We start from the raw sequence: 19,398 nt of genomic DNA, 5'->3' as shown, positions 1-19,398 counted from the left end.
TGATGCTTCAAATTTTCTGGAGAAACTTCTTCCTTGAGGGTCTTCGTGTGCTTAAGTAGACAGTATTCCATAAGGGACAGCATGGGACAATGATCGTTCTTGCTTATTTCCCAAAGCATATCCAACATTTGTTGTGGCTAACGTAACCCTAGAAACACCAAAAAGAGAAATCGATAAAGTATTGCATCCTGCTACTAGTATCGGTGTATAACTAGGTGATTGACAAAAACATATTTACACAGACCACCTAGGAAACATGGATAAGACTTGAGACAAAAATATGCCATATGACAGACATGGGAAATGGGAATATATGCATAGATATGTTTGTTAAATTGTGTGAATATAATTCAACAAACACATAATATTATTCTAGGGTTTGATTGTCTTCTGAAACCATCCATCTCTATGTTCCATATTTTGTTTTGTATAATTTCTTCCTTTTTTAGATTCTTTACGGATGAATTGAAAATATGTTATCTTTAGGAATTGTACATAGGAAGCTCAGGACCCTGGAGGGGAGCCCAGTTATACAAGTTCATAAAAAAGATATTTCAAATTTTCTGGAAACAAAAAAAAAATTATAAAATTATATAAATACAAAATGACAAAATGGTATGATTTGTGCAATTGTTTTGATATTCTCTTTTGTATTGGTATAAGAGTTTACAAAACAAAATATTGTAGAGTGCAGCTTGGAGTATCTGAAGTGTTTAACACAGATATGTCCAATACAAGTATGGCTGTTATTTTGATAGGACCATACTTTCTTGCAAACCACACTAGTTTTGAAGAAGATTGCCATGCTAGGCTAGTTCATCTATCTTTCTCTTTATGTTTGGTTTTTAGTAAGTGCTAAATGTTTCTTTTACTAGGACATATCTTATACTTGCCTGATGTAGATTTTAACTTTCTTTCTCTTATTAAATGTTTATTATCCTAAACAAGCAAATAAGGACAACAATTTAGCCAGACCATACATTTTAAACGTTTCCTGATGCCTTGAACTAACCCTAAGGGTATTTTTGTGAAGTGTAAACTAAATATTTCGTAAATATATATTTGCAGATCCACATGAATACTCCCTCTGGGATCAAGGACTCAATTCCTGCTTGGATCAAATTCTCTGTACAGGCTCCAGGTGAAATTCCATATAATGGAATATACTATGATCCCCCAGAGGAGGTAAGATGCTATATTCCTTCTATGCAGGTTACACATAGAAAAAGAGATTACCAATCTAAATCTCTTTCCCGCTTACATTTGTCACAGGATAGAATTGTATTCATGACCTTTCTTTGGTGATCTATTTGTGGTGGTTTCAAGGGAACTTATACATAAATGACATTCAATGAGGTTGATTGCTTTATAGTATTTTAAGCAATCAACCACTAACTTTTTATCCTTTAAATTTTTATATTAGGAGGATCCATTAATCCTTCCCTTCAAAGAAAATATGTACACAATCTATCCTTAATTATGATTAATGACTCAAAAGAAACTAGACAAAGCTGCAACATTTAATTTAACTATGTTTTGCAATTGGCATATCACAGAACATTTCCCTCTTACATTTGTCACAGGATAGAATTGTATTCATGACCTTTCTTTGGTGATCTATTTGTGGTGGTTTCAAGGGAACTTATACATAAATGACATTCAATGAGGTTGATTGCTTTATAGTATTTTAAGCAATCAACCACTAACTTTTTATCCTTTAAATTTTTATATTAGGAGGATCCATTAATCCTTCCCTTCAAAGAAAATATGTACACAATCTATCCTTAATTATGATTAATGACTCAAAAGAAACTAGACAAAGCTGCAACATTTAATTTAACTATGTTTTGCAATTGGCATATCACAGAACATTATGGAAGTAGATCTGTTAATATATTATATATCTGTATAGAAAATGAATGTAATTATTTATTGGTAACAGTGTACCCACTATCTGTACAGCTACAGAGTACAGACCTTAGGTGCTATTCAGTATAATATGTGACAATTACTTAATTGTTGCACTATTGTGTTAAGTGGTTTATATTTTCCTCTTTTTACAGGAAAAATATGTCTTCAAACATCCACAGCCAAAGAGACCACAATCAATTAGAATATACGAGTCACATGTTGGAATGAGTAGCCCGGTGCGTACTTTTTACTTTCTCTAATTTGATGTCAGTAAGTGATTCTTTTCTTTTCTCTTTCCTGGTTGCCTTATTGTGAAGTCAATGATCTATTACGTCAGAAAGTTTGGTTATGTTTATCATCAATGGCAGAAAGTTTGCCTTATTGTAAAACTATTTTTTTGCCACCCAAGCAAATTCGTAGTTCATGGCAGCACTGTCCTCTTACCTTTTGGAACATATTTATCTGGGCGGGAGCTTCCACATGCAAAACTCTCTTTCTTCCTCTCTTTGTTCATCCCCTACCAGAGTCATTACTATAAAAAAAATTGTTGGGCAATGCTTCTCAGAAGAAAACGTCATACTTGAAACATCTCCCTTCCTCCCTTCACCGCATGAATTAATGCTAAGGCAGCTGTCTCGCCCCCTTTCTACCAATGTCTTGTGACTCTTTTCATTATTCAAAAGATAGGTTTGTGGAATCCATATGACCTAATCTACTGACTGGTGTCCTCTCCTTTGCGATCCAAATTAGATTTCTCTGTTTTCTGCAATCAAATCTTAAGTTCCTCGGTTTTTTTGTTTTTTCTTCTTTAAATCATAGTTCTTTGCCGACATCAATCATAGTTTCCTTATTGTTTCTGCTCTATTTTTTCTTAAAATCTTAGTTCCTCACTGCCGACAATCATAGTTTCACTGCTGTTTCAGCATTCTCTGTTTTACCATTGACATTTCCTAAGTTCTCTTCATTTGTTTCCCTCGACATCATGTTCATCAACAAGTATGATATCCTTTTTGTCCGTCTTAATGGAAAAAATTACTCTACATGGGCGTTTCAGCTCCAGATTTTTGTCAAAGGAAAAGAGCTTTGGGGTCATGTCAATGGAACCGATTCTGCCCCTGAGAAGACGCAGAAGGATGCCTATGCCAAATGGGAAGTCAAAGATGCACAAGTTATGACATGGACTATAGATTCTATTGATCCTAATATCGTTTTCAATCTCTGACCTTTCGCTATGTCAGCAAAGATGTGGGACTACTTGAAGAAAATATACAGACAAGATAATGTTTCTCGGCAGTTCCATCTAGAACATGAAATCGCAATTTTCCAACAGGAAAGTCTTTCCATTTCTAAATTTTATTCTCATTTTATGAATCTTTGGGCTGAATACACTGACATTGTCTATAAAGATTTGTCAAGTGAAGGGCAAATTACTATGCTAAAAGTTCACGAGATTACCAAACGTGATCAATTTTTGATGAAATTGAGGTATGATTTTGAGGGACGAAGGTCCAATCTCATGAACCGAGCTATTGCTCCATAATGTTGCTTCCCTTATCAACGTTACAAGTTACTCTAGTAATTTCCAAATACAAACTGCTGATGGAAACAGTTTTCCTATTATAGAAATTGGTGATATTTCTTCATCTCTCACCGATGTTTATGTTCCCTGGTCTTACTATTAATCTTATTTCAGTTGGTCAATTAGTTGACAATGATTGTAGAGTTGAATTCTCAAAATCTGGTTGTCTTGTGCAGGATCAACAATCATGGAAGATGATCGCGGCGGGGCCTAAATTTAGACGCCTTTTTCCTCTTTATTCACTGATGTCCCCATGTTCTTTTATGCCTTTTATTTCTTGTAATTCTGCAATTGTTAATTTCCAAACATGGCATAAGCGTCTTGGTCATCCAAACTCAAATGTCCTTTATGACTTGATGAAATCTGCAGTTCTTGGCAATAAAAAGTCCCCATCTCTTAGGGCTATTCAATTTGATTACATTTCTTATAAACTGGGGAAAAGTAAAATTCTACCATTTCCAATTCATCAAACAAATGTAAATCAACCTTTTGACATGATCCATAGTGATTTATGGGGAATAGCACCTGTTAAAATAGGCACCAAGAGTGTGGTTTGAGAAGTTTAGAACACTTCTTGAGCCACCAGATTTTGAGCCCTAATTTTTCAACCGATTCCTTCTGCTTAATTGTTGCCAATCTCTCAAACACAATGTCTCTATTTCGTTGACCAAATATTTGAATCAAGGCAGTTGTAAAAGATCCCCGTTGCTTCCCAGATTCTTCTGGCGCCAAAAATTGAGCAAGTGGACTGATGCCCCTTCCATGCTTACAAACGCAAGCCAAATTTTTATGTGGGATGAATTTGTTCACCTCAAAGAACTCTGGAGCCCTTGCAATCCACCCAATTAGATCAGCACCCTTGAAAATCGATAATTCTACTTTCTTGACCCATTTGCAACCCTACCCACTCGTCTTTGGGCTTCCTTTGTTGCGTTTTCTAACTGAAAGAGATTTGATTACCCCCTCTTATTTCCTTCTATCGTTGCTATGATCCTTGTCCCAGTTAAGTCTTTGTTTCTTCATCCATTTCTGGATCAACTTCTTGACTTCCGTTGTTGCTATTCTCTCCTTTATTTTGGCAAGCTAGGATGCATGCTGCAAAACCAACTTCTTGATAAACTCCGTGAAAGTTACCAACGCCTAATCGGTGTCTTTCAGATTTAAATACAGAATATTTTGCATAATAACAAAGTAAATTATGAAGTTGAATGAACTGTCTATTTAGAGCTTTAGTGTTTTTTTCTGTTACTAATAATGCTTTTGAACCATGTGGTGCAGGAACCAAAAATTAACACATATGCCAATTTTAGAGATGATGTACTACCTCGCATTAAAAAGCTTGGTTATAATGCTGTCCAAATTATGGCTATCCAAGAACATTCTTACTATGCTAGCTTTGGGTAACTCTTCTAGAGTGCCTATCCAATGTTATTATCATTAAAAAAAAATCACCTCTCCCAAAATGCTGATAGTTCCAATGTGATTGAAAGAATAACAGGCCGTTTTGTTGTATCTTAGTGCTTTAGTGTTTCCCTCCAAAAATTGATGGCCTGACTTTAAGAAATGTTGTTCTACATGATCATGCAGGTACCATGTTACTAATTTCTTTGCACCTAGCAGTCGGTTCGGAACACCAGAAGATCTTAAGTCTCTGATAGACAGAGCCCACGAACTAGGTCTGCTTGTTCTGATGGATATAGTACATAGGTAATGTTAATTTTATACCTTACACGCTATATATTCTTTTCTTTTTCCTGGAAATATCTTGATAAGTACTCCCTTCCTATGTAATGGTGTTTATCCTAAAATACCCTTCAATTAATATAAGTATTATTTTTCAACGACTCTTTTGGAACAAGTTCTCATGAAGGATACTTTTGAAAATGCACTTATATTTTTTATGAGATCAAGAAGGTTAATTGCATTTTATTAAATTTTTGCTTATAATCAAGATCTGAGGAGGTATCTTAGAACTTGGGGAACCCTCCCTTAAAAGCTAGCTATCAAGGGGTTTGAACCAAGCCAATTAACATTCCATACTACTTGATGTGGGACTTAGGCACCCATAATATCTGAGTCCCTATCTTTGCAACGCACTTGAGAGTTGACGTCTTGGCGGCTGCACTCTAGGAGTTAGAGAGCCTAGTCTCTCCCAACCAACCAAGACAAAAATAACTGAATGTCCCCTACTTTCCCTTCCTCTTTAATTTCTAATTACATAATTTAAAAAGTTTTTCCTCAGGCCCATTTAAATTTGTGGGCTTCTTCCTAGAATAAGTCTTCACAATTGAAGGCCTATTATTAACACATCTCTAGTTCTTATTTTTAAACCTTATCATCAGGTATCATTGCATGAATGATAGTACATGCAATATCTTATTGATGGTATTTAATCTGCTGCTTAGACCTGATTACCAATATCTGATGAATGTAGCCATGCATCAAATAATACATTGGATGGCCTGAACATGTTTGATGGAACTGATGGTCATTACTTCCATCCTGGGTCACGGGGTTATCATTGGATGTGGGATTCTCGCCTTTTTAACTATGGAAGCTGGGAAGTAAGTGCTATTCCCAGAGTTCATTGACATTGTTCGGAATATATTTTTCAATCATGATTCTTCCATACCCTTCTGGTCGATAGTGACATATTTTCTTAATTAGGTTCTAAGGTATCTACTTTCAAATGCAAGATGGTGGCTGGATGAATATAAGTTTGATGGGTTTCGATTTGATGGTGTCACATCAATGATGTACACTCATCATGGGCTGCAGGTACACTCTAGTTGATTTTTGTGTCTGCTCTTTAAATTTCATGGTATTCTAAAATAACTTGGCTGCATTCGTACTTAGTCATTGTGGATTATGGTATTTCCAAGTTAAGACAAAAGGGTTGAAATCTTAAATTACCATTTTGTATTATCAGAACATTGCAGAGAATTGAGTAGCCTGATTGTTTTATTGTCCTGTTTGTTTCCTTACGCTCTTTCGTCGTAGCTCTATCCTCCTACTGCACTTCTTTCCTCTAAATTTTCTTCTTTCGCGCAAAAAATTTTTGAATGATAATTTTACAGCTTGATGGATCTAAATACATGCACCAATGCATGATAACCATAAGTGTAACCTGCTTGATAATTGAAAATTGTTCAATATTAGAGTTGACACTTTAGGTTCTCCTCTACCAGCTTCCACCCCACGCTTCAAATTAAGTGGAGCACTGAAACATTGGTCTAAGTAGCATACAGTTTTTTTTTTTGTAATTAAAAGTATATTGATCGGAGAACAAGGAGTTCTCCTACCCACAGGCAAATCTCATAAACAAACTCAGGATATACAGTATCTGATACCCTGTAAAGGACGATAGCAACAGTCAGAAAAATTGAATTGAATACTATATTTTTAAACAGCTGATTTTGCGTTTTAAATTATTTTCTCAATTTTTATGATAACATATAATCTAAAGCCGGTTTACTATAGAAAAAATGATCTAGGCCCCTTGTTGACAACAATACGATCTCTGATAGAAATAGATACCTCAATACAGATAATGAGATAGGAAAGGACAAAAAGAAGTGGATAAAGAAAAAGAAGGAAAGGAAACAAAGTCAAAATAAATGTTGACATATATTAAAGTTCTACTGTAGTTATCCTTTGAAGAAAAGGGTTCCCATTTAATCAGATATAGGATTCTTTCTCAATCTTCACTCTTTTTTCCAGGTATCTTTTACTGGAAACTACAACGAGTATTTTGGTTTTGCAACTGATGTTGATGCTGTGGTTTACCTGATGCTGGTAAACGATCTCATTCATGGGCTCTTCCCTGAGGCTGTTACAATTGGTGAAGATGTATGTTGTTCTCTCAAATTTAATGCTATTTCAGTTATACTTCATTTATCCTCTATTAGGAGTTGAGCAACTCATCTCATAAATTTTATTGTCTCTCCATGCTTAATTTTTCTAGATGGTTCAGTAACTGTTGTAAAGAACTAAAAGATAGTATGGTGTTTGAACACCCTCTAAGTAACTCAATGAAAACTGGGCAGTTGATGTTACAATTTTGTTTTCATTTCCAGGTGAGTGGAATGCCAACATTCTGTGTTCCGACGCAAGATGGTGGGATTGGCTTTAACTATCGCTTGCATATGGCCATTGCAGACAAGTGGATTGAGCTTCTCAAGTAATCTTTTTTATTCTTATTCTGGAGTGCAAATACAGCATATTATGTTTTCTTTCAAATAATTTTGTTTATGGATAGCTATAATTACAAATATAAGGCATTTGTGTGAAATGGACTTTCTTGTTATGGAATTTTCTATCCTTGTGTCAAATCATGAAAGAGCCACGACATGGTGCAGCAGAAATATAAAAATAAAAAATGACCCTAAAGAAAGACTAATAATGGGGTAATATGTATTCAACCCTTTATTGCTATTGGACTACAAATAACTTTTAGGTTAAAGCCAATGCAAATTGGTGATGCAGAATAGAAAAACTAAGTCAGTGAAGTACTCTACCCTAGAGGGGTACTCTATGTTCATTGTTTTATCAATCTTCATCAAATATAAAATGTTAGGTAAATTGTAATTAGATATAAAATTCTTATGTCTCTCCAATTTGCATTCATGAGCCCAAAAAAATTATATATGTTCAATAGAATAAGCAAATCAGGTATGACATGGGTTTTCGTTTCATCAGTTAATAGCATGCATATATAATATGTTATTGTTAGGAAGATGGAGCTCTGAGATGCCAGTTTTAAAAGTATACTTATTGGTAGTTAGGGATGGGAATAGGCCAAGCCGATCGACAGGGGCCTACGGCCTCGCCTACGTCAGGTCCGGGCCAGACTTTTTTCTTAACAGATAAGGTCAAGACTTCTAAAAAAGCCTATTTAGTTAAAAAGACCAGGCTACAGGCCACATAATAAGTCTTTTAGGCCTATTAGGCAGATCTATTTAAATAAATATAAATAATATTTTTTTACTACTATAATTATTATATTAAATTTTGATCTTTTTGTTATATATTCAACTTTTAGTAATTTACGTATATTAACTTCATTTAGTTTTTGACATATTTAAATGTATTATTATGAAATATAATTTAGGTATAATGTATATAAAGTCATATTTTTTAAAATGTGATGTTAAATATCAAAATAGAACTTAATTTCATTGATATATTAACTCGTTTATCTATTTAAAGATATGTTTGATTACTTATTTAAAAATGTTAAAATGAAATAGGTTTTTAAGTAGGCTAATAGGTCATACTAGACTTCTATCAGGCCAGACTCAGGCTTAAAAAGTAAGTCTATGACAGGCCACAGGCCAGACTTAGGCCTTAAATTTTTGACAAGCCAGGCTCAGGCCTAGCAAAGTCTAGCTCGGTCCAGCCTATCCCCACCCCTATTGGTAGTGTATTATCTAATTATTTGCATCGAGAGAGATACAACATTTACTGTATCACAATGTCACAACTGTCAATTAAAACCTACATCTAATTGTGTTATTTTGTTGCAAATTATAATTCAAATCAAATCCTATATCCGATGAAGCCCCTTGCTATAACTCTCCAGCATAGACCATTGTCATTCATTCTTGGTATTTGCTATTAGTGTGGGAAAAAAATCACGTTAAATTTCAGCCTTATCTTTTTTATGTAGGAAAAAAGATGAAGACTGGAGAATGGGTGATATAGTCCACACACTAACAAACAGAAGATGGCTGGAAAAATGTGTGGCTTATGCTGAAAGTCATGACCAAGCCTTGGTTGGTGACAAGACACTAGCATTTTGGTTGATGGACAAGGTGTGAAGCTCTTAAATATGTGGTGTATCTCTTATTTTTCTCTTAAGAGATTGGGAGTTGAGTTTCTCCATTTGAAACTGCCTGCTTCAGTGAAGTTATTTTTTGTAGCATATACATAAAATTTTCTTGACTATTATAAAACTTGTGAAAACTTCTCGTATGCATTTTCAATCAGCCTCTGTAATTATGGAGATGAGTATTGTTGCGGCTTAGGCATCCGTTGATTCTATGGCCGTTTCTTGAATTCCTTAGGTTCTTACATAGCTTCTGTCAAATCATTAAGGATGCTTGCTTTTGCATTATGAATTGGAATTGCTGTAGTTTGCCACTGGACATTTACATTTTACTTATATTCTGTTGGCTGCATCAGGATATGTATGACTTCATGGCTTTAGACAGACCATCTACTCCTCTAATAGATCGTGGTATTGCATTACACAAAATGATTAGGCTTATTACTATGGGCCTTGGTGGTGAAGGGTATTTGAATTTTATGGGAAATGAATTCGGCCATCCTGGTAATTATATTTGACTTAATTCTTGTCACTATTTAATAAGAGAATCATAATTATTTGACAATTTGAGAAGTTGTTGGATTTGGTGTTACCAAATTGATGATAACTTAAGGTTGATATTTATTATTGTTCTGTTCAGAGTGGATTGATTTTCCAAGGGGTGAGCAACATCTTCCTAATGGCGTAGTAGTTCCCGGGAATAACAACAGTTTTGATAAATGTAGACGTAGATTTGACTTGGTAAGTTTCTCGTTCTGTCATTAAGTTCATTAACAACTTGTGCAATTACTACTCTATATTCCCACAGTTTGTTGTTATGGGGTTTCAGTTAGTTGGGAACTACTTTTGTGGTGAAATATGTTTGATCCTTATTGCTGTAATTATAAAAGCTTACTGTAGATATCATTTGCATACATGTCTCAAGTAGATTAGAAGAATGAGGGCCACATACATTTACTTTTTCAATTCTTATAAACTTTGTCTCAATGGAACCAGAGAATGTGTAATAATTTTTTCCAATTTTTGTGCTGCGGAATAGGCATACTCTATCCCTGGCCATTTAACATGCGTGTATGTGATTGACCTGTTATAGCCCCAAACCCCTATCATCAGAAACAAGTTTTTACACACAAAAAACTGCAAAGATTGTGTTCTCAAAATTGATCCCTCGCATTCTCATTCGTTATGAATTTGATTACACTGATTTAATTTCTGAGATTGTGCTAGAACATGATATATTGAGTAAACAATACCCACAGGGATTAGCCTTTGTGTTGGGATTTATTTTGCTTATAAATTCATGATGTAGATTTTTATCATGATTTGCCTTTTTAGTTCCTTTTGTATGACTTTCCACTTATATTTTCTTTGATGGCGATAGTTAGTTTGTCTTGAGTGCATAGTTCTTCGTGCATTTAGCTCCTCATTTGCCTACTTAGCTAGTCATCCTCTAGGATACAATTATTTGTTTTGTCTCTGTTTTAATTGTCTCGAGCATGAAAATAAGCAAAAGTGTGATCTCTTTCTGCAGCATCTTTGCTGATCTCGGTTGTTCTTGTTATCTTACATTGCTATGAAATAAATGCATGATTTGGATTTCCAGAAGTTCACTTTGCAATTTTAGTATTGGAGTTACTAAAGAAAGATGATATATATGAATTGTTGAAATACATAAAGTAAGGAATAAACTAGCACATGTGACTAGATATTGCAGATGCAAGTTTGTGGTGTCTGTAATTCAGATGACAAGACAGATGAAATGTTGAAATTTTTCACATGACATGAAACTCAAACAATGTTGCTACTTTGCTAGAAAATGGACACATGGAACTAAAAGCACAATGTAGGAAAGGGTACATAAATATAGAACTAAAAGCACAATCGTTGTGCAATTAAAATGTGTTGTTATTATCTAAATTGCTTTGACATTCAGCATTAAAGTACATGTACATATCTAGGAAAAAATAAAAAGAAAAACTTACCAAGGCATTAGATTAGTCCAAAGGCTACAAAAATCATCTTCTATGTTGCTTAATCAGGGGGATGCAGAATATCTAAGATATCATGGAATGCAAGAATTTGATCAAGCTATGCAGCATCTAGAAGAAAGTTATGGTGTAAGTCTTCATTTTTTGTCCCCTACTATTTTATTTGTCAATGAAATGCCTACTAAAAAATTTTCTTTCATATCTACATGTGATTTGATGTTTATTGCTCATCATTGGATTTGGAGATAACTTGTAGAAGTTGGTTTTGAATAGCTATAATCTGACACTTTGTGAAACAGACTTGTTTTCTATTCATTTCAAGACAAGCTCTACCTGCATGGTTATGCAACTTATTTGTTAAAACTTTTATTAGAGAACAGATATAGTATTCAACCTAGGTTCAGCGGTCAATATGTTTTTTGGTTTTTGATAACTAAGCAGTTAAGGAAAGCTAACTGTACTTACCTTTGATGCAGTTCATGACTTCTGAGCACCAATATATTTCACGGAAAAATGAAGGTGATAAAGTTATAATCTTCGAAAGGGACAACCTGGTCTTTGTATTCAATTTTCATTGGACCAACAGTTATTCAGATTACCGAGTTGGCTGTTTAATGCCAGGGAAATATAAGGTAATATCTATGTATTATTACTCTGCCAAGTGGTGACAATAGAAGTCTTTTATAACAATGCAAAGTTACCGTCTGTTATTTCATCCTAAGAATTTAAGAAACATCCGTTTCATTACGTGTCTAGTTCAATTCAGCAAAGCGCAATATTTGGATTAAGTAATTCCAAAACCCTCAAGTGAACCAAGTAAAGTGCATGTTTGGTTTTCTATGACAAAAATTGGTTTGAATGAATTGATTTTGTAACATTGATTTTACTTAAAAGTGAGATAAGTGTAAAGTGGTTTATGTTTGGATATATTTGCGTAAAAGTGGGTTGAACAATAAATTTCAGTGTAAAAATCATGTCTACACTTAAAACTTACAAATCCTAGCTTCAAATTAGAATCAATTCTAGAGGGAAAATCAATTTTATTTGAGAGAAATCAAACATGTCAAAATCATTTTACACCTCTAGAATCAATTTTGGCTGCTCCAAACGTAGAACCATACATAGGCTTAATATTCTTTCTTATTTTGAAAGTGAAATGCACATCATTACTGAATTCATTTTTTCTCTATAGAGCATATCTTCTTTTTGATACAGGACTGCTTCTGATGGTGATATCAATGATTGTATAATGGTCCATACTGATTCTACTTTTCGTTTCTGTTCCAATGTTTGGGGATATGTTTAACCTTGTATTGGTGGATTATGCTTTTCCTTTTTTCCAGATTGTCTTGGATTCAGATGATGCCTTGTTTGGTGGCTTCAATAGGATCAATCATACTGCTGAGTACTTCACCTCTGTAAGGGACTTCTGTTTTTTCTTTTCTTTACATTCTTGCTGTCATGGTTTTTCCGTTTTGGCTTCTGCCGGTAGAATTAACAAACTCTTTGGATTCTCGTGGATAATTTTACAGGAAGGATGGTATGATGACCGGCCTCGATCTTTCCTCGTGTATGCACCTTGTAGAACAGCAGTGGTTTATGCCCTTGTAGATGGAGTTGATTCAGAGCCCGTTGAACAGTCAGTTGAAGTTGAACAGCCAGTTGAAGTTGAACAGCCAGTTGAAATTGAACAGTCAGTCGAAGTTGAACCCTGATGACAAATTTCTGGGATAAATAGAACAATTGCATAATGGCACTGATGCAATCAAGTCAAACTAGCCAACCAAATGATGGTAATTTAACAGGCTATGAAACAGTAAAGCAGAATTCAACCAAAATATGTGGAGCGCTAGTTAATATTTAGTGGGGCAGCAGAATAAAGTCCAAGTGTTTGTACATGTACCTTGGTAGGTAAATTATGTATAGCACACCAAGCTTTCTGTTTTTAAATTTTAAGGTTTAACATGCACAAGTTGCATGGCGTGTGAAGAATGTGAAACGACAAAAGTTCAGTCCACGAGTCAGATCCACCGTTTCTGTGCACCTATCAAACTTCATAAGTGCGTAGACCTTTACCCTGGAAAATTTTGCGGGAGGACTTATATATAGTATCTGCTTCAGAGTTAAAGGTTGAGCCATAGTAGCAATAGAGCTAGAGCCGTACTAAAAGAAGTAAATTGTACACGGTGAAAATAATAATAATAATTGCCTTAGTATAAATGGTATAACTCTCGCCTCCATTTATCATGTGTGTACTATTAAATATATTACAGTAGTAGTAGTAAACGAGATTCAATTAAAGTTGAATTGATCGGGAATATGAGTTTGAATCACTTTTCGATTTTTTTCATTAAATGGGTTGCCAACAAAAAAGTAGTAATAATTCACTTCTGAAATTCTCTCTCTTTCATAAAACTTAAATTCAATTTGTTTTTCTTATTTATCCTTTATCCGATTTTGATTCTTATTATTTTATTAAAAGAAATCTTAAATTATTTATTGATATTACTGTGAGCGTCAATACTTAGGTAGGACACTATAATGTTTAAATAGCACGTTTGTCAGGTTACTATATTTAAAAATTCACTATAAGATTAACATAAAACTTATCTATTCAATTTTATGTTGTTTAGATATATTAAAATTATTGTCAAAAAAATATATGATTTTGATCTTTACATACACAGGTATTTGCTTTTAGAGACTGAGAAAAATGTTTTTTATTGGTCCTTGCTGTTTTAAAAGGAAGATAGTAACAAGTATCTTTAAAATCTTAATTAAGAATCAAAAGATATAACTTGGTATAAAAAAAAACTTATGCATTAATTTAAATTGATAAATGCTTAATTTGTATTCTCAATAGAGAGTCTTTAATCAAAATATCTTTAGGACATTCATTGGTGTCATCATTTTGTAATAAAAGAAATTCAAGGCTTGTTTGAGAGTTCAATTTTACAGGTCGTATAAAAAATGAAAAAATTACATGATAGAGGATCACATGTAAAAAAGTTGAAGAAATTACATAATCACATAAAATTTCAATGTCATTTAACCAACTATAGAAAGAAAAAAAATAATTAATTTTAAAACTGAAAATAAACATTCACCTTTATTTTCCTACAAAACCCAACTCTTCAACATAAATTTCATCTCAAAATAATTTTTAATTGGACTTTATTGTAATTGAGAATTACTAGAACCTCATTCCTCTAGAGTTAAAAAAAAAACATAATCTTTGTGTTGATATTCATCTATAATTCTACGCTTGCCGCTCATATAATTATGTCCGGTATGGTGTGTTTAGTAATTAGGTGGAGTGTATATAACATTGATTTTAGGAAATGAATTAATTTAACTACAAGTTAATCAAATGTACATAAATTTGTCAACAAAAAAAAATGTAAATAAACATAAGCCAACAATATCCCTTCCATTCCCCAACAACAAGTCAACAACAAACAAAATTCATAAGGTTGATACAAATGGGATACGTGGTCCAACAATTCTACAAAAGTGGAAACAAACCCCCCAAAAGAAAACACAAGTTAATTTAATTTAAAAAGTACCAACTACTAAACTTAGGTACTAATGTAGCTAGTCTCAGAACCGGAAGAACGAGGCAATTGATGTAAAACACTAGTAGGTGAAGAAGAAGTTGAAGTAGATGATCTAAATGCTTCTGCTAGTGGTCCACCCATTGAAGCCACTTGATTATTAGTCGAATTCCACCCTCCGGCCCAATTCAATTGCAATTGTTGGTTATCATTTTCTAGGCCCACATTCTCATTTCTTGGACATGGTTCTTCTCCATAGCCAGTGGACAATTTCAATGACACATCTGAAGAAGAAGTGTTGTTATTTCCTGGCATTGAAATTGAGAGGCATGTGGATGACCCAACATTGTTTTCAGCATTGTCAGATTCTTGGAGTGATCGTGGCCAATCATCAAAAAAATGTCTTAGCATTTGGGTACCTGATCTTCCATCCCCACCCACATGATCTTCGCTTTCAAATAAGATCCTCTTGTCTTCATTCTTGGTCCCAGAGGGACTGCATAGGACCCACCAATATGAGACAGCATAAATGTTTAAGTAAGGACACCATTCTTTTTTGACAAAGTAAGGACATCATAAGGAAAAAAACATTGTCCACAAAATTATATAATAATAATAATAATAATAATAATAATAATAATAATAATAATAATAATAATAATAATAATAATAATAATAAAATATTAAGGCTTTGTTTAATAAGTCCAAAACAATAAGTGTTAATCGAAAGTTGTATATTCAATATATTGTAAATTAATATATATTATTTTTTCAATAGAAAATAATTATCTTAATTGGAATCCTTTAATAGAACACTTATTAACAAATTATTTTTATAGGAAGATGTCATGGTTACTTCCACAGCGTACCAACAAAATTACTTTGTAACACTACTAAGACAAATAAATTATTAATAAAATATTAAATTAGAATTATAAAATTCTTGTCTAATTTCATAATTAAGTGTGTTACAAATGCCAAAATTAGAAATCTAATTCATTTTTCCTGTCTCCTTAACTTTTGTCTAATATAAAAATAAGTTGTTCTTAGAAATTGATCTAAATCAACTAAAAAAAATATAATTTCATGGTTAGAGATTTTGAAAGGTATTGATAACTGGTGTCCAATAAATCTAAGAAAGATTTTAACAACTTGACCATAAAAAAATTAAAAAGATATAATTAAAACACCATCTTAAAATTAAGTTAGGCCTAAAGACTGCAAAAATGAATTTGTATGATGAAGTTTAGACCCAATTATAATCACTATTCATAAGGACGACATGATTGATGATAGTTTAAGAAAGAAACGGTTGGGGATTATTGGTGCCCACAATCCAAAGCTTCATTATTTCCCAAGCAATGAGACATATGCTCCCTCTTTGGGGGTCCGTATCCTAGTTAGGTATCAAGTCAAATCACATTGTTCAACCAAATTACATCTCCTTACATTATTTGTTCATTTGGTGGTCGTACATCGAATTCAAACATACTTTTTAAAGGTCAATCAACCCATCTTAAAAACAAGAATCATATAAAAAAATTGTTAGAGTAAATGGTGTCCCACTAAGGGGTATAGCTAAAGATTTGAATATACAACTTTTTTTAAGATGATATTTATATATTTAATTTCCTTAACATGTATACTCAGAATAACAAGTTAGTTGTAAGTCTTTGTCATTAATAAAAAATCAAGTTCACACAAATAAATAATGATAGCAACTCACCACTTCTACAAAAATATATAACTATTTTTAACTTCACCCTCCTATTGTTAAGAAATACAAAGCTCGATCAAAAGTTAAATAAATTAAATTTCATTAAAGATTATTTCAATCCGAGATTGAAATTGAATACTCTTGATTGATTCATTTATACCACCTAGTTAAACAGAGCTTAACTTTCTTTGTTTTCAATGATAAATTCCATTTAAAACTCGCAACCACAAACAAGACGGATTAATTGATAACTCATTTATTAGTTACACTTCATATTATCATTACTATAATTTAATTAATGCAAAAAAGAAATACTAGTAGAAGTACTAATATCTACACATTAGAGTGCTATTAAGGTAAGAGAAAAAGAAGATTACCGTTCATTAAGGTGAAGGAGGTGATGAAAAGGAGATTTCATGAATGAAGTAGTAAGAGGCTGAGAAGAAATAGAAGAAGAAGCAGAGAAAGATCCACCACCACCACCACCAATGGCACTACTAGTTGGTGTGGGAAGTTCCACAGGCTTTCTTGAACGGTTTCTACCACGATGCATGTGACGTTCACAATACTTTTGTCCGGCCACCACGTCCCTCGAGCACCGCCACTTTTTGCCGTCGGTTCTCCGGCACCGACCAGGTTCTGGATCCATGGCTCCTCTTCCCCAATACCCTGTTTGCAACACTAATACAAAACAAACAAAATAAAAATATTTTCTAAGAATTCCCTTTTGCTTGTATTGGTGATTTAATAATAATGTCCAAAACAATGAAAACTTTGTTGAGAAAATACACTTAGGAACAAATTATAGTAAAAAAAAATTGTTTTTTTTTTTTATATTCAGGGTCATTTGTTATAAATTATAAATAAAATAAAAAAAAATAATACTCAGTAATTCAAATATTAGTTTTAAGATATTTTAAAAATAATCAGAAGCCAATTTGTGCCAATGAGAATCACTTTCTAAAATTTTAAAAAAAATAATAACTATAAATCATCTTCAATGATATAGCATATTCTACCCTTTTACTTGTAATGCTGATTTAATAACCATGTCCCCCAAAAAAAAGTAAACTTTGTTGAAAAATACACTTGGGTAGAAAACAAACAAAAAAATAAAGTTTTGGGTTGGGAGATAGGATATTCAATGATATCACAAAAAACGAAAAAAAAAATGTTTTTATGTTTTGTTTTGGATTATATGTCATATGGAAAATCGTGTGTGGCAGTAATAAAAACGTGATAGAGAAAGTAGAATATGAAACTTACAAGGTGTAGGTTGAAAATGTTGAAGAGGGTGATGAAGAAAATGAAGAGGTGAATGGATAAGGCTTTTCTTGATAGGTTGAAGAAGTTCAGTAGGAACAGAAGCACCAGCTAACATGTATCTGAATATCAATGCCTGTAACTCAAGTTCTTGCCACTGAGACAAGCTAAAATGGCTTCCCATTCCTAATATAGCAAGAAAAAAAAAAGGAAAATGTAAGAAATATAGTAAAAGGGTTTGAATCCAAAAGAAGAAAGTTAGTAACTTTAAAGCAAAACTTGCAAAAAAGTAGTAATAAGCAACTAGTAATGCTTTAAGCAAACTCAAAACTTTATCTGAGTATTGTGAGAAGAAAATATAAAAAAAAGGTAAATTACTGGGGAATCTGTTGGTGTTGGAAGGTAATGTTGAATCTGACAAGTTGCTGACTTTGGTGTTGTTGGATTCTAGAAAGAAAGGGAGAGCAGGAGTAACAGAAGATTGTTGTTGATGAGTTTCAGAGTGAAGAAGAAGTTTTGGCATCTTTGTAGAATGATGTTGTTGTTCCTCTGACTCATGCTGGTTTCTCCATTGTTTCAGATCAAAGTCCATGGAGAGAGAGAGAGAGAAACTTGAATAGTTGCTTTTGGTATACTACAGTATTAACTTGGTTAGGTGTGTCTTTGTGTTGTGTTGTGTTGGATGTGTAAAAACCAAGTACTGTATGTAAAAAGCTTTTTCTACACCTTTCTTTATATCTTTGCCAGATACCTCTTGCTCTCAAACATAAATAAATATAAAAAATAATATGATATACAATAATGAAGCTAAAATTGAAGGAAATAAATAAATTATAAATTTATAAGTCACTTCAAACTAGTTTATAAAAAATATTATAAATTATTATTATCAAATTATTATTATCAGATAAACTATATTATCAAACACAGTTTTAGTCTGTTTTTTACTGCGTGAAGTTAACAATGTCTCTTAATCTTTTAATATTGATATTATTGAGCATGTTGCTCATAATATACACTTTATTGTTATGCAGTCCATTATGAATTAATAATATATGATCTTTTTATATAATAAAAAATTAATACAAATTTTAGTTTTAAAAAAAAATTAAATTGAATTTATTATTTTTGAAAAAAATTATTTGTTTATTTATATTTTTCAAAAATAGAAAATAATTGTTTTAAACGAAAAATTTGTTTTTAATACATTTTAAAAATAAATATTTTAATTATTAATTATTTATAAAAAATTACTTCCGCAGATACAGCTTCTATTTTTCGTTAATTTAAAAAAAAAACTATAACAAATGAGTTAAATATTAAACAAAATAAAATGAAAAATAGAATGGTTGAGAGTTAGGGGGTTCTGACAGAAAAGCCTGCAAAGTTTGTTTTTGAAGAAAGTGGGGAAGGGTTAGAGCACTTGAGAAAAGACAGTGAGACAAGACAGTTGAGAGAAAAAGAAGAGCTTAGAAATAATAAAATAATATATAGTAAGAGATAAAAGAACCTGCGGTTTTTGTCTTTGTGCTTTTGCTTAGGAAATACAACTCTCGAGG

General features: G+C 32.7%; 2 protein-coding genes across 7 annotated transcripts in view; one reads left to right on the top strand and one right to left on the bottom strand.

Moving 5' to 3' along the window:
* LOC101501037 (1,4-alpha-glucan-branching enzyme 1, chloroplastic/amyloplastic) overlaps nucleotides 1–13,545 on the top strand; it is a 22,593-nt gene extending 9,048 nt beyond the window's left edge. For 4 of the 6 annotated variants that reach the window (XM_012714149.3, XM_073365637.1, XM_004494094.4 and 1 more), the window contains 15 exons: nucleotides 1,069–1,185; nucleotides 2,064–2,147; nucleotides 4,769–4,890; nucleotides 5,078–5,197; nucleotides 5,925–6,054; nucleotides 6,158–6,268; nucleotides 7,211–7,339; nucleotides 7,567–7,670; nucleotides 9,159–9,303; nucleotides 9,674–9,821; nucleotides 9,958–10,058; nucleotides 11,357–11,434; nucleotides 11,782–11,937; nucleotides 12,649–12,723; nucleotides 12,838–13,545. In XM_012714149.3, coding sequence (XP_012569603.1) covers nucleotides 1,069–1,185; nucleotides 2,064–2,147; nucleotides 4,769–4,890; nucleotides 5,078–5,197; nucleotides 5,925–6,054; nucleotides 6,158–6,268; nucleotides 7,211–7,339; nucleotides 7,567–7,670; nucleotides 9,159–9,303; nucleotides 9,674–9,821; nucleotides 9,958–10,058; nucleotides 11,357–11,434; nucleotides 11,782–11,937; nucleotides 12,649–12,723; nucleotides 12,838–13,020 — 1,803 coding nt within the window. In that variant the 3' untranslated portion in view covers nucleotides 13,021–13,545. The remainder of the gene's footprint in view (nucleotides 1–1,068; nucleotides 1,186–2,063; nucleotides 2,148–4,768; nucleotides 4,891–5,077; nucleotides 5,198–5,924; nucleotides 6,055–6,157; nucleotides 6,269–7,210; nucleotides 7,340–7,566; nucleotides 7,671–9,158; nucleotides 9,304–9,673; nucleotides 9,822–9,957; nucleotides 10,059–11,356; nucleotides 11,435–11,781; nucleotides 11,938–12,648; nucleotides 12,724–12,837) is intronic. The other 2 variants (XM_073365639.1, XM_073365638.1) reach the window with 1 other exon arrangement.
* A 1,171-nt stretch (nucleotides 13,546–14,716) lies between these two features.
* LOC101500728 (growth-regulating factor 4) lies at nucleotides 14,717–18,543 on the bottom strand. The gene is made up of 4 exons (XM_004494093.4): nucleotides 18,218–18,543; nucleotides 17,843–18,025; nucleotides 16,954–17,257; nucleotides 14,717–15,355 (listed from the first exon to the last, which is right to left on the bottom strand). Exons 1-4 carry the CDS (start codon nucleotides 18,429–18,431, stop codon nucleotides 14,884–14,886), a joined length of 1,173 nt encoding a protein of 390 aa, XP_004494150.1. The 5' UTR covers nucleotides 18,432–18,543; the 3' UTR covers nucleotides 14,717–14,883.
* Nucleotides 18,544–19,398: the final 855 nt, after the last annotated feature.

This window comes from Cicer arietinum, chromosome 3 (assembly GCF_000331145.2).
Source record: "Cicer arietinum cultivar CDC Frontier isolate Library 1 chromosome 3, Cicar.CDCFrontier_v2.0, whole genome shotgun sequence".
Classification (NCBI taxonomy): domain Eukaryota; kingdom Viridiplantae; phylum Streptophyta; class Magnoliopsida; order Fabales; family Fabaceae; genus Cicer; species Cicer arietinum.
The sequence above is the reverse complement of the archived record's forward strand: the minus strand, read 5'-3'. Positions and strand labels throughout refer to the sequence as shown.